General features: G+C 48.3%; 1 protein-coding gene across 1 annotated transcript in view; it reads left to right on the forward strand.

Annotated features, from left to right (window-relative positions):
• Positions 1-839: 839 nt before the first annotated feature.
• ONECUT1 (one cut homeobox 1) overlaps positions 840-26,924 on the forward strand; it is a 32,850-nt gene continuing 6,765 nt past the window's right edge. The window contains exon 1 of the mRNA XM_060005944.1: positions 840-2,138. Coding sequence (XP_059861927.1) covers positions 1,034-2,138 — 1,105 coding nt within the window. The 5' untranslated portion in view covers positions 840-1,033. The remainder of the gene's footprint in view (positions 2,139-26,924) is intronic.

A 26,924-nucleotide genomic window follows, 5' to 3' on the forward strand; every position in this document is an offset into this window, starting at 1 on the left:
CACCTCTTCGCAGAGCATGGAAGAGTCAGGGTGGGCAGAGAATTATCAGGGAGGACAGAGGTTGTCGGGTCAACAGCCACCAGGTTGACCAAGGCCTTTAAAATATTTGCTCCCCTCCCCCTCAAAAGGCCAAGCACCTGAAGATGGGGAGAGCGTGGACTCCCAGAGGCCCTCCCGGGAAACAAGCCAGGGTGGAAGGAGTGATGACACCAGCTGAGGCTCCCCGGGAAACCTGCACCGGGAGGCAGCAACTGGAGAGAGGGGCGATGGCTCTCCAGGCATACTGCGCCACCCGGGAGGCGAGCCCAGCAAGTGTGGCCGAGGGCTGGGAAGGGAGCCCACCCGAGCCAGGGAGCCGAGAGGGGCCCAAGTTTCCCAGGGTTGCGGTAGCAGCCCCAGATCGTGCTCTACGTTAGACACTCGCACGTGCGCACCGCTCCCCCGCAGCCCAGCGCCTTACGAGCGGCGCTGGGACCCCCACCTTCATTTGTACGGGGACGTCACCGTACGCGCGCGCTGGGACTGAGGGGGCGGGGCTGATCCGCGCGCCTGCGCGCTGCACCCGGCGGGCGTGAGGGCGGGCCGCGGCGGCGGCGGCGGAACAGCGGCCACAGAGTCTGCAACAGTAACCGAGCCATGGCTGGAGCTGGCCAGCGGCGCGGGCAGGCAGCAGCCGCGGAAGGCGCAAGGGGTGCGTCAGGGGAGCCGGGGGCCTCACAATTCTAGGAAGGAGAGGGACGTGAGGGGGCCGGGGGCGGGCGGGCTGGGGGCACCGCGCTCGCCCAACGGCGCGGATCCTTTCTGGAAATTAATATTTAAAGAAAAAAAAAAGCCGAGGACGCAGAGGGGAAGGTGGGGGCAAGAGGGAAGGCGAGACACACTGAGAGGGAGACAGAGCCCCACAGTGAGAGGAAGGAAGGAAGGAAGGCAGCAGTCGCCAGCAGCCGATGTGAAGACCGGACTGCGTGCGCCCTTCGCCGCCTCTGCCCGGCCTCATCGATGTTGTGTCCGCCGTCCGCTCGCCCAGATCACGATGAACGCGCAGCTGACCATGGAGGCGATCGGGGAGCTGCACGGCGTGAGCCATGAGCCGGTGCCTGCCCCTGCTGACTTGCTGGGCGGTAGCCCCCACGCGCGAAGCTCCGTGGCGCACCGCGGCAGCCACCTGCCCCCCGCGCACCCGCGCTCGATGGGCATGGCGTCCTTGCTGGACGGCGGCAGCGGCAGCGGCGATTACCACCACCACCACCGGGCCCCCGAGCACAGCCTGGCCGGCCCCCTGCACCCCACCATGACCATGGCCTGCGAGACTCCCCCAGGTATGAGCATGCCCACCACCTACACCACCTTAACCCCTCTGCAGCCGCTGCCGCCCATCTCCACCGTCTCGGACAAGTTCCCCCACCATCACCACCACCACCACCACCACCACCACCCGCACCACCACCAGCGCCTGGCAGGCAATGTGAGCGGTAGCTTCACGCTCATGCGGGACGAGCGCGGGCTGGCCTCCATGAATAACCTCTATACCCCCTATCACAAGGACGTGGCCGGCATGGGCCAGAGCCTCTCTCCCCTCTCCGGCTCCGGTCTGGGCGGCATCCACAACTCCCAGCAAGGGCTCCCCCACTATGCCCACCCGGGCGCCGCCATGCCCACCGACAAGATGCTCACCCCCAATGGCTTCGAAGCCCACCACCCGGCCATGCTCGGCCGTCACGGGGAGCAGCACCTCACGCCCACCTCGGCCGGCATGGTTCCCATCAACGGCCTTCCTCCACACCACCCACACGCCCACCTGAACGCCCAGGGCCACGGGCAACTCCTGGGCACGGCCCGGGAGCCCAACCCTTCGGTAACCGGTGCGCAGGTCAGCAATGGAAGTAATTCAGGGCAGATGGAAGAGATCAATACCAAAGAGGTGGCGCAGCGTATCACCACCGAGCTTAAGCGCTACAGCATACCACAGGCCATCTTCGCGCAGAGGGTGCTCTGTCGCTCCCAAGGGACCCTCTCGGACCTGCTGCGCAACCCCAAACCCTGGAGCAAACTCAAATCCGGCCGGGAGACCTTCCGGAGGATGTGGAAGTGGCTGCAGGAGCCAGAGTTCCAGCGCATGTCTGCGCTCCGCTTAGCAGGTGAGCGGGCCAAGGAGCTGGGCGCGCGGGGAGATAAGGTATTGGGGAAGCTGAAGGGACCCAAGGAGGCAGGGAAGGAGAGAGCTCTGTGCACGCTTCATCCCGTCCTCCTTTCACCGAGAGGGGGGTCCCTAGGCCTGGAAGAGCCAGAGCGTGGCTCCCGGGAGCGGACAGCCTCTTCCAGGACTCAGTGCATTGGGCTGTGGAAGGCTCCGGGAACTGAGCAGCGCGGCCTGGGTGATTGCAGAGGAGCATTTGTGTTGGGAGACAGCGCAGGAAGCTCGCACCACCGTAGGTGGAAAGAAATCCCAGCACCTGGCTGGATACGGTCTGTGCATCGCTTCTGGGTTTGGCACTCCAGGTTTGTGGGGCGAGAGAGGCGACGCGTGCGTGGAACTGCGCGCAGGTGCTGCCAGCCAGTATCCCTGGCACATACCCGGGCGCTGTGCTGGAGCGTGCGGGAGCTGCCCGCCAATGTTTAGCTGAACTCGCTGCGGTGACCCCGCTCCCGCGCTCACTTTAGTGGCGCGGGGTGGGGTGGGGGGCTGGAGGGTGGGGAGCGCACTCTGGGAGTTCCAGCAAAGGTTCCGAAGCCGCGCGGCGGTGGGTGTGTGGCGCAGACGCTCCGTTAAGGTTTAGGACGCACTCTGCGCTTGTGACCGGCTGTAGAGAGGGAGACAGATCGTGCCAAGGTCCAGGTGAGGGCGGCCGAGCAACAAGGGAGCTTCTAGCTTAGCCCAGAGACCGATTTCGCTGCCGACTCGCTTAGGGCTTCGCATTTTGTTTTATTCCTCTGCATGAATTTTCGTCTGAATCCCATGCAGGGGGTGGGAGTGTGAGGGAAAAAAACAAGTCTTCGAGCAGAGGTCTCCGGGCCCAAACACCCCGAGGGCCTGGTGTTTCCGAGTTGAGCGGGAAGGTCTTGGCGGCGCTGCGTAGACACTGCGCCCAGTTCCCCCAGCCTCTCTAAGCCAAGGTAAGGGGAAGGCTCTGGCCGGCCCACCGGCGGAGGGGACAACTGACCCCAGCCTGAATCACACGAGGGATTTCAGGCAGATTCAGCGACCCCCTAGGGCGGAGGACAAGCGGAGAGGTACAGCCAAGGGCAGCTGAGGGTGGACTCGGTTTGATGAGACCCGGGCTGAGTTGATTGACTCCTGGGGTACATGCTGCCACACCCCCACCCAATCTCAGCCCGGCGACCTAGCCTGAGTCCTGGCGAAGAAAAAGGTAAAAGCCGTAATGAGGGTTTGTTAATTAACTGATCGTTCTCCATTAATTCGTCCCTGGAGAACGAGAGACCGTCAATCCGCGCAGAGCCGTGGGCACTGAGCCGTTTCACAGTCTAAAATCAAAGCAAGAGGCCAGGGCCCCCTCCCCCACATCGTGCGGGCCAATGAGAAGCTAGAGGGAAGCGGGTGCCGGCGTCCCCGCGAGCCTGCGACTCCAGCCGGATGCGACCCAAAGCAGTCCTGGGGTCTGGGTTCTTGTGGCCTCCCTGCTGGAGCTCCGCACCGCCTGAACCTCTGCGCCGCCAGGTTTTCCAGTCCAACCCCGCGCTCGTTGGCCCCAAAGTCCCCACGAGGACTCTTGCAGCCTGAGCCCAGAAGCCAGGAGAGGCTGGGGTAAGGGGACGGCAGGGGGAAGAAAGAGGTTGACAGGGTACCCTCTGGGGCTCCCGCAATTCCACTCTCTAGCTTTGTGTGCAGCCACCAGATCGCCCCATCCCATGGGTAGACCGAGACCCGAGGGCAGCTGAAGTTCTGGAAGGGACGGCCGAAAACGCTATTCCTCTCCCAGACTGATATGCCTATGCCGGCGTCCAAGGTAGTGCCTTTTCACACGCACACGCCAGCCTCGAGCCCGGCTCCAGGACTTTTTACCGAGGCAGTGCACACACAGGCAGGTTAGTGGGGCTGGGGGAATGGAGGGAGGGGATGCAAATGGAGAGCCGTTCCCCCCCACCCCCAGGGAAGCTCGTTCCAAACACCCCACCTCCTGAAGGCGCTTGCTCAGGACTTAAATGACTCTCCTTCCCCACTGCCTCCTATTGTCCCCCGGAAAGACAGACTGATAAATTAGGTTCAGGGACGACCCCGGAGCCCTGGATACCCGCCTTAGCGCCCTGCCCTGTACGAGCGCCCTCTCACCTCCTCGCATGGGCAGCCCTAGTACTGCTACCTGCACACGGGAAGTGCGGTGGACGTACCCGCCCGGGCTCACGGGACCCAGGAAGTTACCGAAGGGGCCGCTGCCTGGCACCCAGCAGCGCGTAGAAAGTCCTGCCCAGCCTTTGGACGGAGGCGCGTGGCCTTTTCCTCGAGAAAAAAAAAAAAAGAAAAGGAAAATCGGAGACCCTGGCGGGACGTGAGTTTGGCGCCAAACCCCCAGCGAACTCGTTATCCTAAGACCCGGATGCGGGGTTGTCTCTCCCATTTTCCTTTCTTTAACTTCATTAAAGGGGTGGGGCGGGCTGGGATGAGGGCGCGTGCGGAGCCAGCCGGGATCAATCCCATTACGCAGCAAGAGCCAAGACTTGTTTTTAAGTCACCGAAGAACGACAAGACCTCCCGTTAACATTTTAATTTGGTGGTGGGGGCGGGGGCGGGCGGAACGAGGCCGTTTCCTGAACCGTTCAAATGATCTCTGGTAGGCCCTGACTGCAGGTGACTAAAAACGGATTGCAGGGCATGTTGGACGCAGCTGTGAGACATTGCCCCCTCCTCCCCACTGCCAGCTCCCGTGCACGGAGGGAGGTGCCACTTGCGGCTCTTGCTCGCCGTTGCACTCAAAGACCCCTTAAACTCGTTTCTACCCCATGCGAGGCAAGGCCCATCGAGGTCGGCTCCTTCGCTGGGTAGCGGGAGAGTGGCTTCTTCATGCCCTCCTGGTACCCCGGGTTCCGTACAGCCTGGTGTGGAGAGTCAAAACCCTCCGCCCGCCCGCGGCAGCGTGTTTGGAGAGGCGCTTTCTCTTCACGAAATTACATCGGCTGGCGGACGACGGGAGACAGGAGGAAATTCTCACCAAATTAACTACCTTTAAAAAATCAATATATGTTCCCTCAATGTAACACTTGCTGCTTCCCCATTAAAGTGCAGCGCAACCAGGCTCACGCTGCGTCTCATCCCAGGTGGGGAGGGGGGGCTGGGCTGTGCCGGTGGGTGGGTGCCCCGCCTCTGACGTGGGCGCCTATTAAGACGCGGGGAGATTAGCTTCCAATTAAAGATTCCAGAAGGCTCCGGCCTCAGTAGGGGGGAGCTGCCGGCGCAGGAAGAGGCTGCCACTGCACACCCACCAACGGGTGCTGCAGAGACCCAGCAGGCGAGGCCCGGGGTCTGGCAGGGGTGGGTGGTGCGCCGCTTCGACCCTGCGGTATCTGGAGGCGAAGAAACCTCCCAACAGCGGCGCCAGGGAGCCAGACGGGTCTCCAGCACCCGAGACTGCTCCTGTTTCCTGGACGGGATTTGCCCCAGGACCACCCGGGGACCGGGGGGCGTGGGGGGGCAGTCTGACCAGGAGGTGGCCATGAGAAAGTCTCGCCCGGACCAACATGGGCCATGTTTGCCATAAGTGGCCTTGCTGCCTGGTTGATTGATAACTAACTGGCTCCCGCGCAAGTCCATTTGCTTTTTGTTAATATTTATACCAACGGGCGACGTTTCAACTGTCCCCTCCCTTCTCTGGGCCATGGGAGCCAAGCAGAAGGAGTTCGATGCTGGGCCCTGGGAACTCCACTTCTCCAGTCCTCGAAGACTCTGGGCCGGGAGAAAAGCCACAACTGGGCGTGTGGAATGCAGGAACTGGAAGGGTTCCTGGGCCCAAGAGTCGGGGGAGAAGGTGCCAAGTGGACTGGTTCCCCGCCACGCCCGGCGTCTCTGCGGGGCGGTTCTCGGGCAGTGCAGCTGCTCTCAGCCGGCTGCGGCCCGAACAAAGGGCCCGCGGGGCGCTGCCGACAGCATCCGCCTAGCAGCCTGGGGGCCATGGGGGCTGGCTGCCCCGGACGAGAGCCACCTCCGAAGCTTTATGCTAGACTCCTCCCAGCGTGGCCTGGGGGCCAGCCAGTCGTCAGGCGGAGGCCGAGGAGTTCCAGAGTCCCCTCACCAACTCAGGCCTAAGGGTCGCCCGTGCTCCTGGAGAGTTGGCTAGGGACCCCCGCCCACACATACACACACACACGCCAGCCGAACGGGTCTGGCTGTTGGGGACAATCCCCAGAAGGCTCTGCGTGGGCCTTTCTCACAGCCCATGTCTGATTCCTGGAGGGTGTGGAACAATAGTTCTCTCTTGCGGCCCCCACTGGGGAGCACAAACCCCAGGGAGGAGAGGAAGGGGCGCATGGAGTTAAGAAGTGTGCACGTGGTGAAGGTTGGAGCGGAGAGTTTGACTAGAGTGGAGGAGACCTGCTGCTGTGGCTTGAGGAGGCCTGATGGTTATTTTGTGGTGACCTGGTGTCAGAGCATCGAGCCCGGCTGCCTGAGACAATAAACCCTGCGGCCTGTCCCGAGCGTGGTTGGCTCTCCCGCCAGCGGGTGCAGCCCCAGGCCCTTTGGAAGCACCCAGTGGGCAATCGGGGTCAGTAGAGACCCAGTCCTGCCGTCGCTGTTTTGCAGCTGGCACTTGGGACAGTCTGTGCCAACAATAGCACCGTTGTGTTGTAGCAGCAAAGCAACTCAAAGCCCAGGCTGCATCTTTCTTTATCTTCAAGCGCTCAGCGCACCACAGGAAGCTAAGCTTGTGCCCTCACTGATGCCCTCCTTGTGGACTCATCTTCCCCAGTAGCTGCGCATGCCCCCTGCGGGCCGCGAGGCCAGGCACCCAGAGAGCCTCTGTGGTTCAACCCGCTGCGGAGAGGAGAGGCTTTGTTTTTAGAACATTGATGTCTTAGTGATTTTCAAAATGAGAACTATTTTGACAGGTAGAGAGTGTAGTGGAGGGAGAAAAGGATACCTAGCGGATCTGTCTTGCTCCTAAACAATTCCTGGGTATTACCCCACTGATGAGACAAAATTGCCATCCCCCCAAATTATACCCCAACTCTAACCTCTCAAGATGCATGTTTGGAAATTATATCCAAATTATACTTTTGCTGGCATGTTTTAGTTTGAGACTATCAGGGTCACAGTAGAGAAGGTGACCCTGGCAGTCTGAAATGGGAGGTTGGGGCTCGGGGTGTAGTGAAGGGAGGGTGGATTAGCGTTCCCTTTGTTGTTTCCCCTTCCAGCTAACTGATGGGAGTTAGAAGCCTGCCCTGAGGCTTTGAGCTTGAAGGTCTTTGTTTGCTCTCTGGTGTGCTGGGTGAAGTGCTCTGGGAGGCCTAGCGGCCTGGAGCCCTGGTGCGGAGTCAGGACCCTGGACAGGGCCTAGCCAGGCCTGTTGCCAGGGTTTCTCTTGCCCCTGGTGGGTGGCTAGGATGGCTTTGAACAGTTGTGATGAGGAAACAAAAACTAACAGCTAATATTTCGAAGTTTATGAGAAATCGTGAGGCCCCACCAGTAGTACACACGGGCACGGTCAAGTAATGGAAAAGATCAAACCTATCCTCGTCGATCAGGCGGTTGATCTTTTTCCTCCCTCTCCAGCAGCTTTCTGTGTGCGTCTGAGTCCATGGGCACACCTGCTTATACAATCGGAATTCGAGTCCCTATGGGTGTGACAGGGGTTGGATCATTAAGCTAAAACGTTCAATTCAGTCCCTTTGATCCGTGCTGGGGAAAATCTATAGTCATCTCTAATCTACGAGGTCTTTGAGGAGGTTGTTACATGAGCTGTTTTGATGTCATCATTTCCACATTCATGGCAAATTCAGCTAATCAAACAGACGCTGCTACCCAAAGTTCTCAGAAGAAATAGTTCTTACGGTGTATATCGGTAACATTTATTCTTGATTTCCTTGTAAGAAAGAAAATCCTCAAGTCTAATGAAGGTGGGTAATTAAAAAGGAGGTTCTCAGGTGTCTTGCTCCTCAAAATCCATAGTTAGAAGCCTCGCCCTTCAAGTAAGAGTGCTCCGTGTTCTTTGTAAATTCCATATATTGGAATAGTTAAACACCAATTTACTATTTTAAGCCAACCAAGGAGCCTTGACGGATTGGATGAGAAGTGACTAGTCTCATTTCAGTCCCCTTGAAAACAGCAGTTTCCACACTCTTGGCAAAATTGAATGGTCCCCAACCTAAAGTAGCAACAGAAGGAGGGTCCTATTGAAGTCATAGTAGTTAGAGGATAGATTTCCTATAATCTTAGATAAAGGATTCAACAAGTATTCATTAAATACTATTTTCATTTTGTGTGTATTTAAATAAGATGGGTAAGCACCTTTGGAAGAAGAAAGCCACATTATTTTTACATGAAAAGTGTCAGCCTCACAGAGTTTAGCAAAAAGGAAAAAACTGATTTCTAATGTGAATGAATTTAGTGCATAATCGTAAATTACTGTCTTCTGTCAACAGATTTGCACAGACTTTTATTTTAATACAAGTATGTTAATACTAATGAAACTTAATTTTCTTCTGAAATTGTAGGATTGGCTTAGATGACCAGACCAATCACAGGGCAATCTTATTATTTTGATACAAACATATAAATTTATGTCTTATCACAGGGTCTTGCTATAGAATCATCCCCATTATGTTCCTCCCAAAAGATGTTACATGATCATAAAGTTGGAACAAATTAGCTTCTAGAAATTTTCTTCTCCTTTAGGTGAGACAATTTGATAAGATAACAGCTGAACAGAACCAGACCTTGAAGTACAACCCTCACATTTGTCTTGGCAAGTGATAAGGAAGGAGTTTGTGTCCATTGTGTACATTTTATTAGTCAGGTACTGTGCTAGGCACATAGATGTTCTCATTTAATACTCACTGTCTGTGCCAGTGGCTCCCAAATCTTGCTATGCATTGGAATCATTTAGGGATCTTTTAAAAAAAATGATTCCTGGCTAAAACCTCAAATATCCTGGCATCAGTAGTATAGGGCATGACCTGGGCACTAGGATATTTAAGAGCTCTGAGGTGATTTTAATGTGCAGCAAAGTTTGGGAGCTGCTAGTTTACAGGGCAATTACCATTATTTTTCCTGTTTCTCTGTTCAATGAGGTTGAATAACTTACCTATGGTAACAGAGCTGGAAATCACTGAGACCCTGAACTCAGCTTTCCCAGCTCAAAGCTCAGAACACCCTTACCCTCCACCCTGTGCCTCGATTATGGGTGCAAGTCCACTAGGTCAGTGGACCCAGAATGTGGAAATGTCTGATCCACTGTCATAAACACCAATCTGGAAAGTCTCTGCATAATAAGATCTTGAAATTAGAAAATGTGTGTCTTCCCTCTGGGACTCTCAAAGAGAGTTACTTGTGGAAACTTATTTCTTTTTTACTCAAGACTTATAAGAGAGACTTTTTATTGCTCTCTTTTGAGGAAGCAGCCAGAGGGAATGTGAGGCAGTCACAGAGCTAGACGTGGAACCCAAGTCTCTCCATCCATTTGTTCACTTAAACAATTATTCACAGGCAAGACCCATCTCATTAGATGTTTTCTGTGGGTAGGACTGGTCCATTGGGAGCCAGCCTGGAGGAGGGCCCAAAGGCCCAAACCTCCCATTCTTTCAGGCATTGGTGTTCTGATCTGCACTTGCACAGCAGTTATATTTCTTGGCTTCACATCAGTGCCTGTCTTGCTATTCCAAGCTTGCCTGTTACTCATGTTTTAGGACTCTGCACTAAAAAATAATAAATTGACTTAAACTCTGTATATATGTTGGCAATCATCCAGAGGGCAACTTACAATTTCCCTCAAGCACCGCAAGTTTCCAGTTACCCATGCGTTTCTCATCTCCCTTTGCATATGCCATAGGGTACGCAGAATCGACAGTTTCTGAAATCGCTGCTTTCATTTTGCATCTGGTGATGACCCCGTAGTCCCAAAGAGAGGTTATCAAAGGAACATAATAAACTCTATGCTTTTCGCTTTCTTTCCTGATGTCTTCTAAAACAGATCAATGGGGGAAATTAAATAAATAAACGAGCGAAGCGCGCCACCTAGTGACCCGTCTGCTCACTGCAGGTGAAGTGCGTGAGAGGAGTGGCTAACGCGATTCAAGTATTGATGGAGTCACAAAAATCGTTCATTAAGGCAATTTAATCTTTACTATTAAATGTCCTTTCAATTCATTTAGGGTAATTAAGATGCAGTTAAAGTGATTAAATTCTAATTACTTATGCTAGACAAAGACATATTTGTCACACTAATGCGGTTAACTAAGGACTCAGAAAGAAAGTTAACATTTACTTCAAATGATGCAACTGGAAAAATCAGTTCCTCTTTTCGTCATTAATCCAGTGAGCTGGGTGATTATGTAATGGCATTACAAGCTCATTAAATAGGGGAAGTGCTGATTAAAATGGCTGCTGGGAGGAAAACCTGAACCAGGAGTACCTCGGTACAGTTTGGTCAGCATTCCTAGCAAAATTACTTGGTGTCCTTTCCCTCCAAGCCCGCCCCCCGCCCCAAAGCAATAAGCAGCTCCTGAGTCTTATCTTGACATTAAAAGAGGGATGCCGGGCTTCCCTGGTGGCGCAGTGGTTGAAAGCCTGCCTGCCGATGCAGGGGACACGGGTTCGTGCCCCGGTCTGGGAAAATCTTACATGCCGCGGAGCGGCTGGGCCCGTGAGCCATGGCCGCTGAGCCTGCGCGTCCGGAGCCTGTGCTCCGCAACGGGAGAGGCCACAACAGTGAGAGTCCCGCGTACCGCAAAAAAAAAAAAAAAAAAAAAAAAAAAAAAAAAGAGGGATGCCTCTTGGAAAGCTTTTATTGCCAGCCTGCCGACATTGTTAAACCAAAGATATTTTCAAATGGTAAATGGATTCTTGGGGTAGAGAGGAGCAAGGCATTTGGACAGGGGAGGTGGAGGGAGGGTTTCCTGTAGGAAACAGCTCCAGGATGAAGATTTCCACTGCAGGCTTTCGAAGCCACTCTCCTCCTCACAGACACCCTTCCTATTAGGCAGTCTTCCTCCCCTCCCCAGTTGCATTTTTACTGCTTCGTATGTGGGGACAGATTCCTTTGTACACATCATGCTTCTTAGGCACACTCTGAAGAGCACTAAGTACCTCAGCTGCAAACTGGTCTCTTTTCAGAGTTTTCCGCCATTCACAAGTAAAGGCATCTAAGATTATATACCATCGGATTACTGAGGCTCTTTTGCCATGATATCCACAAACAGTTCCCAGCCTCCTACGATAGGTTAATTTTGAGTACTCAGAAGAGGAGGATGAATTGAAATTTCACCGCATTTGAAGTTGGCCTTCCTCATAAAATGGCTTCTTAAGCCCACGCCTATCATTTGCCTGGGGGGATGATCCAAGGATGAGGATGATCCGCCAAAAAATTGGGAATTAATTTCCCCAGGGGATCAGTGTCTTTTAATACTGTTAAATTTGCCCATTGAAAACCATTACTATGGAGATTGCATCTTTCCCCTGTTTATCCCATTGAAATTCAGTATTACTGTTTACTTCACAAGAAGCTGAAGTTATCAAATTCATCAGTCACGGAAGTCAAATAACTACCTTTTAAAGATAAGTTGGCAGTTATTTGAATATTTACGGAGTCATTTTTAATTTACTAGATTGTGTTATCTTAAATTACTAAACCAAATAAACACATTTAAAAAAAAAAAACCCTAGACTAAGCAATGAGAGCCCCAGAGACAGGTTCTTGTACTAATTAGCTCTGAGACCTTGTCATTTAACCTTTCTGGGTCTCAGTCTCCTTAAATGTAGAATGAAGGATTTGGCCTTAGGGTCCTTCCAGATCCCACATTCTATGAATGATTGCCTTCTATGATGACTGTGTATCCATGACAGTCTCTCTTCTCAATGTAATGCTCTGTCCCAAAGTCAGGATTCAACAAGGTGTAAGTCCCTGGCGCGCCCATCTCTTGGGCAGAGTCTCAGATCAGGCTCTCCTATCAGATGGCCAGTAGGAAAGAGCCTTTCCAGTCAGGAGCACTGCCTTCTGGCACAAAAATATTTCAGCTTGAGGTTACAATACCTGCGTTGGTAAGGATATGGATCATCAGGAATTCATGCACTGCTGGTGGGGATGTAAATTGCCACCGTTGCTTCAAAAGATAATTTGGCTTATAAACCTGAACCCACAGCTGAACGAAGTCTACCCCTTGGTATATACCCTAGATACCCCTTGGTATATACCCTAGATAAGCTCACAGGTGCTCCTGAAGATGAGTACAAGGATGGTCTGTAACAGCGTTGCTTCTAAGAACAAATAACCAGAAACATCCCAAATGCCCACTGACGAGGAATGCAGGAATAAACTGTGCTGTATTCATATAATGCAGGAGTATATTGGAGTGATGAAAATGAATGAGCCACAGCTATACATAACAGCATAGTTGAGTCTTAGGAACAGTGTTGAATTTCTTTTTTTTTTTTTTTTAAAAAGAACAAGCTATAGAAAATCACACCAGAACAATACCATTTTTATAAGGCTTAAAAGCAAGAAATGCTAAACAACTTATTGTTTAGAGATACGTAAGTATGTGGAAAAAACAAGTTAATAATAAACTCAAGTTCCTAAGAGTGGTACCTCCAGTAGGGAAAGGCTAGAGATAAAAGGAGAGAACACCCTTGTAGCTTCACAGACAGCAGATGTTCTAGTTCTTTTGTCAGGTGCTGCCTTCACCAGTGTTCATTTAGTTCCTGTGCTTCCTATCTTAAATATACATGTTTTGTAACAGGTAAATATTATTTAATTTTAACTTTGGGGGGGAAAAAGATTGTTTCTGTCTGATTCCCCAGCCCGAACAACTTGGACCAAATAAACCCCAGGACATTTCAGTTGTCATTTACACAGTTCTTAGCCCTGTACTAAATGTCAACTCTCTTTGGAATTATATCTGGCCAACTGTGGACAGGGCATAAGATGTGAAAGAGGAAATTTCATTAGATATGGAAAGAGTGGTTTTTTCTTTATTCATTTGAGTACAACCATGACAGTGCTGTGCTCAGTACTGGGGATGTACTGAGCACAAACAAGTCTTTTGGAGCTCATAGTCTAGGGGGGAAGAGAGACAAATAGCTTGGTTGCTTTTTTGTGCCAAGAAGGAACGGTTTAGGGTGTGATGAAGGAATAGTTTTGAAGCTCTGGAAAAAAAAAAAAAAAACAGGACTTGGTCAGAAATGGGGAAAGAGGTTTTCAGGCAAAGGGAACAATAGCATGTGTGGATGCCGTGGGTAAAACCCCTTTGCAGAAGATTTCTTGGATCCGAATTATTGTATAGCTGGAAGCTTGTTTCTTCCCCAGCACGGCTGAGTGAAACGATGCCTTCCCATCAGTAACAAAAGCTTTCTCCAAGGCTGTAGTTTTTTGTAGTGGGGAGGGGTGGGCGGAGAGTTTCATATTCCTCAAATCAGGTTGGTGGCAGAGAGGTGGCAAGAAAATATATGCTGATTAAAAAGCCTCCCAGGTGATTGTACTATAACTCCAAGTTGATAATTAGAATATTGATATTGAGCACTACAATGTACAAAATAAACAACAAGGACCTACTGTATAGCACAGAGAACTATATTCAGTGTATTGTAATAACCTATAATGGAAAAGAATCTGAAAAACAATATATATATATATATATATAACTGAATCACTTTGCTGTACACCGGGAACTAACACAACATTGTAAATCAACTATACTTCTATTAAAAAAAGAATATTGATATTGAGAATTTAAGAGCAAATGACTTATATTTTTGCCCCTTTGTTATTTATTTTACCCTTTTTCTGGAATAACCTATAGTTCCATAGTTTTATGTATATTTTTAAATGATATATAATATATATAAATATTATATCATTATATAATATTTTACTTCTTTTATCTCTTTTGAGGTTAAAAGTTCACTCAAAAATTCAATATTCCTAATTACTTAGCCATAAAAAGAAATGAAATTGAGTTATTTGTAGTGAGGTGGATGGACCTAGAGACTGTCATACAGAGTGAAGTAAGTCAGAAAGAGAAAAACAAATACCGTATGCTAACACATATATATGGAATCTAAAAAAAAAAAAAAGGTTCTGAAGAACCTAGGGGCAGGACAGGAATAAAGATGCAGATGTAGAGAATGGACTTGAGGACACGGGGAGGGGGAAGGGTAAGCTGGAACAAAGTGAGAGAGTGGCATGGACATATATACACTACCGAATGTAAAATAGATAGGTCGTGGGAAGCAGCCGCATAGCACAGGGAGATCAGCTAGGTGCTTTGTGACCACCTAGAGGGGTGGGATAGGGAGGGTGGGAGGGAGACGCAAGAGGGAGGAGATATGGGGATATATGTATATGTATAGCTGATTCACTTTGTTATACAGCAGAAACTAACACACCATTGTAAAGCAATTATACTCCAGTGAAGATGTTAAAAAAATTCAATATTCCTATAAGAATGATTGTATCCATACTCTCCTCCCTCCGAAAAACTCTTACTGTTCTCTGGGTCCTTACTACTCAGTGTGGTCCCCAGACCAGCAGCAGAACATTAGGAAATGCAGTCTCTCAGGTTCCACCCCAGACCTACTGAATCTGAACCTGCACCTTGACAAGATCCCTAGGAGATTCATGTGCACATTCAAGTCACTGAGGGTCATATTACGTCATTCAAAAGGTCCATTTTCCTTCATTTGCCCTCAGGCTGATGGAGTACCTCCTATGTGAAGGGTGCTGGGCCAAGTACTGGGGCTCAAAAGAGGCACAACGTGCCGTATCCTGGAGGAGCTCACGGAAGGACGTGTGCGGGGAAACAAATACTTACAATGTCCTTGATGAGTGCTGGGATAGGCAGGAAAACAGTTATGTGGGAGCAGGGAGGAAACTGGAAAGAAGACTGAAAAGAGAGTACATAGGATCTTGTATGCCTGTGCCATCCAAGGGACTTGGGTCTGTGACAGCAGGAGCTGAAGGAAGTTGTAACCTCTAGTAGAGTGAAGTTGTCAGGCTTGTGCTTTTGAAAGGCAGCATAGTGTGAGCCGATAGGAGAAGTAGCAGCAGCAGGGGACTAGCTAGGAGGATGGCAATAGATGATGAGGGTCGGATTGCCTGCCATTGTCAGCAGAGATGGAGAAAATATATATTCTTTTTCAGATTCTTTTCCATTATAGGTTACTACAAGACACTGAATATAGATCCCCATGCCATACAACAGTTCCTTGCTGTTCATCTATTTTATATTTTGTAGTGTGTATCTGTTAATCCCAAACTCCTAATTTATCTCCCCCTCCCACCCCATTATCCCCTTTGGTAGTCACAAATTTGTTTGCCATGTCTGGGAGTTTATTTCTGTTTTGTAAATAAGTTTATTTGTATCATTTTTTAGATTCCACATATAAGCGATATCACGTGATATTGTCTTTCTCTGTCTAACTTACTTCAGTTAATATGATAATCTCTAGGTCCATCCATGTCACTGCAAATAGCATTATTTCATTCTTCTTTATGGCTGAGTAATATTCAATTGTATATCTACACCACATTTTCGTGTTTTTTGTGTTTTTTTTTTTTTGTGGTACGCAGGCCTCTCGCTGTTGCGGCCTCTCCCGTTGCGGAGCACAGGCTCTGGACATGCAGGCTCGGCGGCCATGGCTCACGGGCCCTGCCGCTCCACTGCATGTGGGATTCTCCCGGACCGGGGCACGAACCCGCGTCCCCTGCATTGGCAAGCGGACTCCCAACCACTGCGCCACCAGGGAAGCCCCTGCACCACATTTTCTTTATCCATTCATCTGTCAATGGACATTTAGGTTGCTTCCATGTCTTGGCTATTGTAAATAGTGCTGCAGTTAACATAGGGGTGCATATATCTTTTCAAATTAGAGTTTTCCCCAGATATATGCCTAGGAGTGGATTGCAGGATTATATGATAACTTTTTTTTAGTTTTTTAAGGAACCTCCATCTGTTCTCCATAGTGGCTGCACCAATTTACATTCCCACCAACAGTGCAAGAAGTTTCCTTTTCTCCACAGCCTCTCCAGCGTTTATTATTTGTAGACTTTTTAATGATGGTCCAGTGCCTTTTAAAAATAACTTCTTTGTAAAATTATTACTACTAATCAAGAAAAAAGGTGACAAGGATCACCCATAACACCCCCAAACAGAGATAACCCCCTTTTTGTGAATATCTTTCCAATCTCTTCTCAATGAGATGATCCATACATACTATATTATAACTTTTTAAATTAAAAATCCCATGTTATTAAATTTATGATAGAATATTTGAAAATACATAAAAGAAAACTGGAGACAATAAAAACCCCTGGTAATGCCACCATTCCTGACCCCCCCCCCAAATACCTCACCAGTAGCACTTATTCATTTAGCAGATATGTATAGATAGGGTATTTACAGTTTGCAAGACAGCAAAGAGGTCAAAGCCCTCCCTCTGCTCCTGGAGCGCTCTGGATCAAAAAGCTTTCTGCACATTTTATGTTTTACAGCTATGCTATAATTTAACGAATCCCCTATTTTTGGATGCTTAGGTTGGTCCATAAATTGATTGGGCAAACATAAATTTTATGACTATATAATATTTCAGAAGCATCATAATTTACATAACCTCTCCAACAACCTTTCATTGGACATTTCAATGATTTCAAGGTTTTGGTTTTGTTTTGTTTTTGCTATTATCAGTCAATGGCACAGCAGTCAGCAACATATGCAGAACTTTTCTGAATATTTGTTTTCCTCTTTCAAAAATAATTTTTCTCTCATAACTTTGGAAAATATGAAATACTATAAACATACGACAGGATCAAATCATCCATAATCCCATCACCCAGAGTTGGTACCTGTTTATGTGTTGGTTTGTTTCCTTCTAGCTTTTTTAAATTACGTAAATAAGATACATTTTTAATTTTAATTTTTCACAAAATTGAGGTCATAAAGAATTTACAGTCAAACTTATCTCAGTGTCATTAAATATTATTCAAAAGCATGATTTAAGAAAATTTTATTTGGAAGTTGTTTTCAAATTTTTCAAAAGGTGCAAAAATAAAATAAGAACATAAACCATTTACCCACCAGTTGACCAGTTGTTAACATTTTGACCCATTTGCTTTATCATCTGTGCGCACATGCATGCTCTCTCTCTCTCTCTCTCAATCTCTCTTTCTCTCTCACTCTCAAATGCACAGAATTTTTTTTCATGAACCGTTTCAGAGTACGTTACATACATCATGGCCCCTCACCCCTACATACTTCAGAATGTATTTCCACGAGTATGAACCTTCCCTTCTGTAGCCACAGTTCACTTTTGTCCGTTGACCCAGTAATGTCCTTCACAGCATTGTTCTCCAGGAGAGGATCCAGTCTGGGATTAAGTTTTATATCTCTTCTTTTCTTTAATCTTAAACATTTCCACAGCCTTTTTTAACCTTTTATAACATCGAAATGTTTGAAGAATATAGTCCCCACTTTAAAAAAAATATTTCTCATTTTATGTTTATCTGATGTTTCCTCGTGATTAGATTGAGGCGGTGCTTTCTTGCCCAGAAAGCTGCATGGGTGAGGTGTGTCCTTCTCTGGGGATCACATCTGGAGGCCCATGAAGTCTGTCTGTCTCCCACTTAACTGGAGAGTTAATTTTGATCACTTGGTCGAGGTGTTGCCTAATTTCTCCACTGTATAATCACATATTTTTTTCTCTTTCTCTCTTACAGCTAATAAGCAGTCTGTGGGGAGATACTTTAAGATTATGCAGATATCCTACTCTTCATCAGAATTCCCCACAGATTTAGCATCTATTGATTCTTGCCTGACCTGTTTATCACGACGGCTTCAAAATGATTTTCCATCTCCGGCATTCCTGCCTTGTTTGACAGTCAGCTCTCAGCTTTCTTCTGTGAGCAAGAGCCCCTTCTCTCTCGTTTACGTATCCATTTGTTATTGGATAAGATTCACACATTCCTTTTTTCCCAATGGTTTCTAATTCAGTTCTGTACTTACCTATTTTGGTGTTCAAGCTGTCTCACATTTGACAGTGGGAGCCCCTTTAATCTGGTTCCTCTGTTCTTGTGACTTGTTTCCATCATTCTTTTCCTCCTCCTTCTCCTCCATCTTTTTTTTCTTTTACTTTCTGGCATCATAAGATGTTCCAAGCTCATCTGTTACCTACCCTGTCCCAGCCCTAGAATCTGCCCTTCCTTGATGAGCCCTGTTTTTTTCTGGTGGGGAATGGTATGAGAGACCAAGAAGGCCTGGTCACTAGGTGTGCTCATGGCTAGTAGCATGACTTTGTTTTTTGGCCTCCTCAGAAAAATCCAGGAAAAATATGCATGTATATTTACACACACACACCACAAATATACATATGCACTCATACATATATAATATACACGTGCACATAAACATGCTTACGTACATATTTTTAAAATCATGAGTTCGCACAAGTACCTCCACATCTAATTGCAATATATCCCCGTAGGATTTCTTCTTGCCTACCCTCATTCCATAATTGTGTGTCCCTTCCTCTACAGTGAGAACCTGGCACTCAATAACATATCCACCCCCCAGCACACACACACACTTACTCATTTGCTCAATCCTAAAATACATCTAAAATAATTTCAAAATTGCTTCAGCCATACCTGTAAAATAAACAAACCTGCTAAAAAATTTTTCTGTAACATTCATTTTCAATTCTTCCCCCATTCATATGCCCCAACATCACTTGGGAACTTGCTAGAAATCCTGCTGATTCAGAAATTCAGGGGAAGAGCCCAGTAATCTGTCTTCGTACAGGCTCTCTAAATGATTCTAAAGCATACTAAAGTTTGAGAAGCACAGCCTGAAATATGCAGAACAGGTTTGTGATATGTGTGTGTGTGTGTGTGTGTGTGTGTGTGTGTGTCTTTGTGCCAACATGTTATTATGTAAAATAATACTTTAAAAGATTAAATGTAGCAACCATAAAACAGGTGCAGTGCAGACTAATAACAGTCCTTTTGTCAGCATGCGAGTGGAGGTGTGATGTAAAAGAAGATAAGCCCCCAGTTATTTGTTTCTGTTCCGTTGCCAGCCTGGTGGATAATCAGGAGGAAGAGGGAGGCATGGGTGTGAAGTACCCTCATTTGCCAGAGGGGGTGCTCTCCAGCTCCACAGCAGCCGCCCCTCTGCCCCTTGGCATTAGGAAGTTCTATTAGTTAATGACAGAATCTCCTCCAACTTTATCCTAAATTACCTGGGAAACTTGTTTAAAATGTGTGTTTCTGAATCCCATTCTCTCAGAGAATCTAATTCAGTAGGGATAAGATAGGGTTCCGGAATATACATTTTGAACAAGCCTCCCCGTCATGCTCCCAGGTGATGTTGATGTGTTGAACCCACGCCTTACAATTTCTGCTCTGGACTCTAGACCCTGTTTACTCAGAGTGCCATCCTGGACCAGCAGCTGAGCAGTGAGCAACTGGGAGCTTGTTAAATGTGCAGAATCTCAGGCTCTGCCCAAAGCTGCTGGATCAGAATCTTCATCTTAACAAAATGTCCAAATGACTCAAGTTTGTACACTCAAGTTTGAGAAGCACTAATTTAGAATAGTGGTTCTCAGCCTAGCCTATGTGTTAGAATCACCTGGGGACTCTAAAAGGAGTGTGTCTCGAATGTCTCCCCATGTTCTCTGGGGCCACATCTGACTTATTTATCCAACAAGGATGCTGAGTATGCCAAAGAAATAATCCATGGTCTACTCTTACAGAATCCATGGATTCCTAGTGAGAGAGATGGGTAGGTAATAACTAATTATCTGGGGAGCTCTATGGGCACAGGAGACCACAATTCACCCCAGATGAGAAGGGATGGAGAAGCCTTAATAGAAAATGAAATGCTTGAGCTGGGCCTTGATTACATAGGGACAAGAAAGAGAAGGAAGGACATTCTGGGTGAGGGGACAGCTTGAGCAAAGGAATAGAGGTGTGAACATTCATAATGTATTTAGGACTGACTTCTGAACAGTGTGGCTCAGTGTGGATGGTGGGTGAGCAGTTGTGGGAAGTGAAGTGGAAAAGGTGATTGGGGTCAGAGGGTCAAGGTCCTTGAATATCTTAATGGAGCGGCCAAGAAGGGCTTTCCTCTCAAGCTTACTAGAGACCCTTGTGAAGCCAATTGTATACTACATGTGTCATTGGGAGAACAGCATTTACAATTGACTCTACAGATGACTTTCCAGAAATGCAAACAAGGAAAACCACTAATTTGAAAGTAACTGTGAAAAACGTCTGATGACTTGGCGAAAAGTCAAAATTGTAGGTTATTTTTTAAGGAGTTCCATTTTATAACTTCCAATTGCTGTGAATATTATAAAGTGTTATATATGGCTATTAATTAAAGAAATGGGATCAATAAGCTAAGACTTACAATTCACAATAGGCCTGCATGAGATAATAATGCATAATAAGCATGTAATTCATCAGGTCTGCCATTTGTTTTGACTGTTTTGCAGAATCAACATCATAACTAGGGCATCGATATCACATATTTCCAATTATTATTATTATAGCCCAAACTATTGAGGGGCTCTTTAAGATGAGGGAGACTGATGTGATAAAACCCCAATGGATCAGGCATTAACAGAAGTTTAGGAATTTAAAAATCAGAATTCCTGAGCCAACCTTTCATTAAAGAGCCACATTACCTTTTGCTACTGACTGAAGGAGCAGGTGCGAGGCAGCAGCTTTTCTTCCCACCGGTTCTTCTGAAGCTGCAATGCAGGGAAAGAGCTTCGAGGAGGGAAGGGTCTGGTGGTCATGTCTCTTCTGGTGAGTCTCAAAAAGCTTGGGCCTGTGCCCAGGAAAATGTGTGCATGTGACAGTGAATGGCCAGCAAGAGGATGGATGCAGGTATCACAGGGGTATGAAAATGCATTCATTTAACAGGATTCTCAGTTCACCTTTCTGTTTCATGTTCAGCCTGTACCACAGGGAACACTGAAAAAATGAGAGAAGACAAAGCAGAACTAAGATAGTCTAGAATCACACAAAAAGGGCTGTTTCAGGAGCCATGGAAAGTGAAAGCTGGTGTGATTCTCTGATGTCCTCCCAGTCTGTGCCTGAGGAATACCTGAGCCCCAGCTCCTCCACACCATCACCACCTCCACACCATCACCTCCTCCACACCATCACCTCCACACCATCACCACCACCACACCATCGCCTCCTCCACACCATCACCTCCACACCATCACCACCACCACACCATCGCCTCCTCCACACCATCGCCTCCTCCACACCATCACCACCACCACACCATCGCCTCCTCCACACCATCACCTCCACACCATCACCTCCACACCATCACCACCACCACACCATCGCCTCCTCCACACCGTCACCTCCACACCATCACCACCACCACACCATTGCCTCCTCCACACCGTCACCTCCACACCATCACCACCACCACACCATCACCTCCTCCACACCATCACCTCCACACCATCACCACCACCACACCATCACCTCCTCCACACCGTCACCTCCACACCATCACCACCACCACACCATCACCTCCTCCACACCATCACCTCCTCCACACCATCACCTCCACACCATCACCACCACCACACCATCGCCTCCTCCACACCATCGCCTCCTCCACACCATCACCACCACCACACCATCGCCTCCTCCACACCATCGCCTCTTCCACACCATCACCTCCTCCACACCATCGCCTCCTCCACACCATCGCCTCCTCCACACCATCACCTCCACACTGTCACTGGACCCTGCCCTGGCACTTTTCTCAGATCCACCATTTACTATTAGGGTGACCTTGGGCCAATCCCTTAACCTCTGAGCCTCAGGCTGTGCATTTGTAAACAAACGTAAACTTTTTTTTTAACCACCACCACGATTTTATTCTTAAATAAATGCTCAGTCTAAAGCCAGGTTAGGCAGACAGGTGGGTGGAGATCAGAAGAAGTGCAGATCTTGGGCACCTGTGAGCAGTGGGGCTGCCCAGGGAAGCAGCCTACAGCTGTAATAGCACCTGCTTCCCACAGTTGTTGAGTGACATCATAAGGTGATACATGTGTGTGGCTTAGCACAGGGGAAGCAGCTGTACATTTCAGCTGATCCTCTTCCATCCCCCCCAGGCCCAGGCAGCCTCTGCCCTCCTTTGATCATAAAGTCCAGTAGCCCTGCCTCTTGGGCTACAGCTGTGGAGCTGTCCCTAGAGAAGAGAGATTGATGGAAATATGTTATATGCTGTCTCCAGAAGGACTCCAGGCAGCAGATGGGAGGGAAGGCAGGTCACTGTCCTGGACAGCTCAGTTATAGAAGCAAACAGGGTGGGGTTGTGAGAGGTTCGGGCAACTCTTCCAGCCTGTGTGTGATGCAGCAGACCGCTCTTGGCTTTAGCTGCTCCCCATCTTTCCTTCTCCTTTGGGTCAGCTCAGTTTTCTTTTGCTTCCTCTCAGAGCCGATATCCACACGGAGACAGCGTCTAGTGCTCCTCTGTCCCCCTACTGAAACTAGACTCACTCTGGTCCCCCTCCCAGGCCAGCGTGGGTCTTCCGTGCCCTTCCCGGCCTGAGCTCCCTTCATGCAGCCCGATTTCCTGGATGGGCCAACTGCCATCCTTTCAGCCAGAGCCTTCTGGCTGACCACAGGCCTGCTGCCTGGCCGGCTACCTGCTCCTACCCCACGCACTGTGGCTCTGGGTTCCCGGGCTCCCCTCACCAGCTACTCCTGCCCGTGTAACCATCCTAGGGAAAGTTTTCACGATGTGTCCACCATGCTGGCATCTGCCTCCAGGGCACAGTGGAGTTGGAGGTCACCCAATGAGCCAGCTGCGTGCCCATAGGCGAGTCTCCTGACCTCTTTGACATTGTTTCTTCGCCTACAGAAAAAGACATAATACCCATTTCTACCTCACCTGAGTTTTGTGGGGATCACGTGGGAAGGTTTAATGGAGGTGATTTAAGTACCATAAAGCAAGGTACAGGGGTGAGTTCTAGTGATCATTCTTGACTAAGAACGTCTGCTCTTTGCATGTTTTTATTAGGTCTTTCACACTCATGCCCAGATGAGTTTCCATAGGTGCTTGAGCTACCCACAAAGTCACAGATACCAGAAAAGCTAGCTTGTGTCCAGCAGGTTGTATCGGCCCCACCTCCCTCTCCTGGGCATCACCGTTTCCAGATAGTCTGTGCAGGAGTTCCCTTCCCATGTAAAGGCTGCCCGTGGTCATATCAGTTAGAACTCACTAGAGTAGCTTTTCAAATTGTACTTTATACTGTGTTCTCCAAATTTGCTGCTTAAGAGCTGACAAAACAACTGGGGGCCTGGCTTATAAAAATATGCACAGGACAGCACAGTAAGTCAAGGCAAAGCAGATAACACTATGACCCAGCACTCCTGGAGTCTGAGCTCTAATCCTGAAGCTGTGGCAGCCCACCCACTGGCTCTGTGATATCCACAGGATGGGTGCTGGCCTGTAAAATGGACTTGGGAACCTGCCACGTTCACTTCCATGGTTCCTCCATTCTTGTTTTACTGAAATCTGTTTTATTTGTATGCTTGTTCCTCCACGAACATGTATTGTCTTGTAGAGTTTACTTTGAAAAGCAGTTTCAGCTGTCAAGAGACAGTGTTTGGGGGCTCAGTAGACGTGAACAGCAACCCCCCCCTCCTTGTCCCTGCCCCAGTCCAGAAGAGGTTTCCTCTCGGTGGCAAGTGGGAAGTGAGAGCAGAGGGCTCACCCTGTATGCATGCCCAGCTACTTCTTTCTTAAATAGTTTTACTAAGAAGTAATTTACATACCATACAATTTACCCATTTAAAGAGTATAAGTCAGTGGTTTTTAATATACGCACAGAGCTGTGCAACCGTCACCACAATCAATTTTAGAACCTTTTTATCACCTCCCCCAAAAGAAACCCCATACCCGTTAGCAGTCCCACCCATTTCCCCCCACTACGTACTCAGCCACAGGCAACCACCAACTGCTTTCTGTCCCTACAGATTTGCCTATTCTGGCCCCGCTGCTTTTTTATCCTTTTTCTCTGTCCCCGAAGCCCCAAGCTCCCTAGAGCTGGGTGTGCAGGAATGTTACTACCAAGTCGGTCAGGAATCTGGGTAGAATTTCAGAGTGTGCTTTTTGCCTTCCCAGTGCACCCTACCTTCCCTGGAGGCACTGGAGCAGCAAAGGAGCTGAGGGCCCTAGCAGCTGCCTGGACCCGCCTCCTCCAAATCCAGGCCGGACCTCCCCTGAGGGACTTGGGACATCACAGGCTTACCTGTTCAAGAGCCCTTGGCCCTGCAGGTTGCAGTTTTCAGCACTGGCACCGGCCTTCAGGGGGAAGACACTGCGTCGCTAGCAGGCCCCTTGAGATGACAGGGCAGTTTCACCATGCCCTGGAATCCCAGCCCTTTCCCTTACTGCTCCCTGGCCCACCTCGCCTCAATCACATTAGGACAGCAGACCCTGGAGCAGTTGTATGGAGGAAGTACACGGCCATAGTGCAAGGACTCTCAGGGTAGAAGCCACATGTGATTGGGGAAGCTGCAGGCATACAGTCTCCTTCCTCAGTCCCTTAGAGTCAGACCACCAAATAAATGTGATTTGAATCACCCAGGCCTGGCTCTGTCTCAGCCCTGCCCGCGCAGGCCTTTCATCCTGCCTCTCTAGGATTCACCGTCCAGACCCTGAGGCCCAAACTGTCCTCTCCTCAGGTTAAATTCCCAAATTTCCTATTAGATTCGATGCCTCACAGAGCTGTTGCTAAAATTAAATAATGTCTCTACAGTGACAGACCCATGGCTTACCATTCATCTGGCTGCATCCCCATCATATTCTAGCAGATACTGTGGCTCCTCGGTCACTTGTCTGTGCATCCACCACACACACACATTTCTCCATATTCCTCTTCAGTATAACTAAGATCAGTGAAATTGTGATTACAGTTTATGAAGTTCAATTTTCGGGTCTTACCTGGTAGTATTGTTTACTAAGCACACAGGTCTTGTTCCCTTTCCTACCTCACCTGCAAGTGTTCCGCCCCAAAAGTCTTCTCTCCCCACTGCCTGCCAGGAGGGAGAAGGAGGTGGTGGCACAGGGATGGCCTTACAAAAGGGGGGAGGGGGCCCGGGAGGGGCCAGCTAGAGTGAACCATTCAACGCTCACACTTCTCTGAGTGCCCATTTATGACATAGAAATCTGAACTGTACATCTTCCTTCTGGAGTCATGTTGACTTTACATACGTCAAGTCATAGAGCTGCACCTAGAAGGGGTTGTAAGTTATTTAGTCAAGTCCCTTCATTATACAGTTGAGGAAGCTGGACCCAGCCTGGTTAACGGGTTTAACCCAGCCATTCACCTAATTAATGACAGAGCCAGAACCCTAAACTTTTGACAACTAGAGCAGTGTTTTTACAGAACCTTCCTCCCTCATAGACTGGGAATATAACGTACACCCTCATTCTACCTGGACCCTTGGCGTTCCTTCCATAAGGGCATGTTGAAACATACACTACTGCCCCCAGGAAGACAGCCTCTTCTAATCCACAATTCCATCCTATGTGAAGCAGCCAACTCTGGGACAAATATGCCAAGAACCTCAGGAAGCAAGTTAAGCAAATTTTCCTACATTTTTAATGAAAAAGTAGAAACTAGTAAAAATATAGAGTACCTATTGTTTAATGGCTCAGAGTCCTAGGAGGGCAAATGCATAACTGTTCACAGGGTCTGTGGTAGTTGCTGTTGTTATTGTTTTAATCTCTAAAGCTTATGAGGTCGAAACAACTGTGAGGAATGTGAGTTTGTGTTTGATCACCTTCATTCAGGTGAACGTGGATCTGGATTATTTGCAGGACTGGCTGGTGTCCCTGCAGAGCCATTACCTGCTCTTTTTGAGAAGCCATAAGGATGGAGAAGGCGAAATGGAATAGTCAACATAGTGGCTATATATTCTAAAAGACAGAGTAAGGTTACCTTGGAAATTTTTTAACTGAGATAATATTAGACTTTGGAAACCAGGAAAGACACTACAGGGGTGTATTCATTGACTCACAGGGCTTTCAAGCCTGCCGGGGCCTTAGAATACTGCCTGCTCATTGAAAGGATGCAGAAAAACAGATCAAGTCATGTGTCCAAGTTTATACCACAGGCTAGAGACAGAGCAAAGACCTGAGCCTGCTGTGTAAATTCAATGTTTATACTTGCATCTTGACCAAAGAAAAAAGGAAGGATCTGAAAATTGATTTGCAAACATCTAAAACACTTCTTAAGCGTTTATAGTTTTAACAATCACTTCAGCATAGCTTATCTTATTTAACGCTTATTATAATCCTGTGAGGAAGGAAGGCCATTGTCCTCTGTTTTGCAGCTGGGTAAACTCAGGCCCCAGAAGGCGATGGGCTTGCCCAAGATCACACATCTATCAGTGGCCACAGAGCTGGACCTTGAGCTTGTGTCCTGTGAGCCCAGGTTCATCTAAGAAGTTGTATTGTAAGTCCGTCTGGCTTTATAAATGTCTCCCAGGCCCACATGTCTGTGCCTACTTATTTTTTTTTTAATTTGGTACAACAGATCTTTTTTTGGTAATTGTTATTGAACTATAGTTGATGTACAACGTTGTGTTGTTTTCAGGTGTAGAGCAATGTGCCTGCTTGCTCCCAGACAAATTCTTGGCAGACTTTTGCATAGTTCAATCAGCAGTTTAGATGTTGTAATGTGCTTTGTGACGTTAAATCAGGAAAATGAATATAAGTTGATA

The sequence above is a fragment of the Delphinus delphis genome, chromosome 2 (genome assembly GCF_949987515.2).
Source record: "Delphinus delphis chromosome 2, mDelDel1.2, whole genome shotgun sequence".
In the NCBI taxonomy this organism is placed as follows: domain Eukaryota; kingdom Metazoa; phylum Chordata; class Mammalia; order Artiodactyla; family Delphinidae; genus Delphinus; species Delphinus delphis.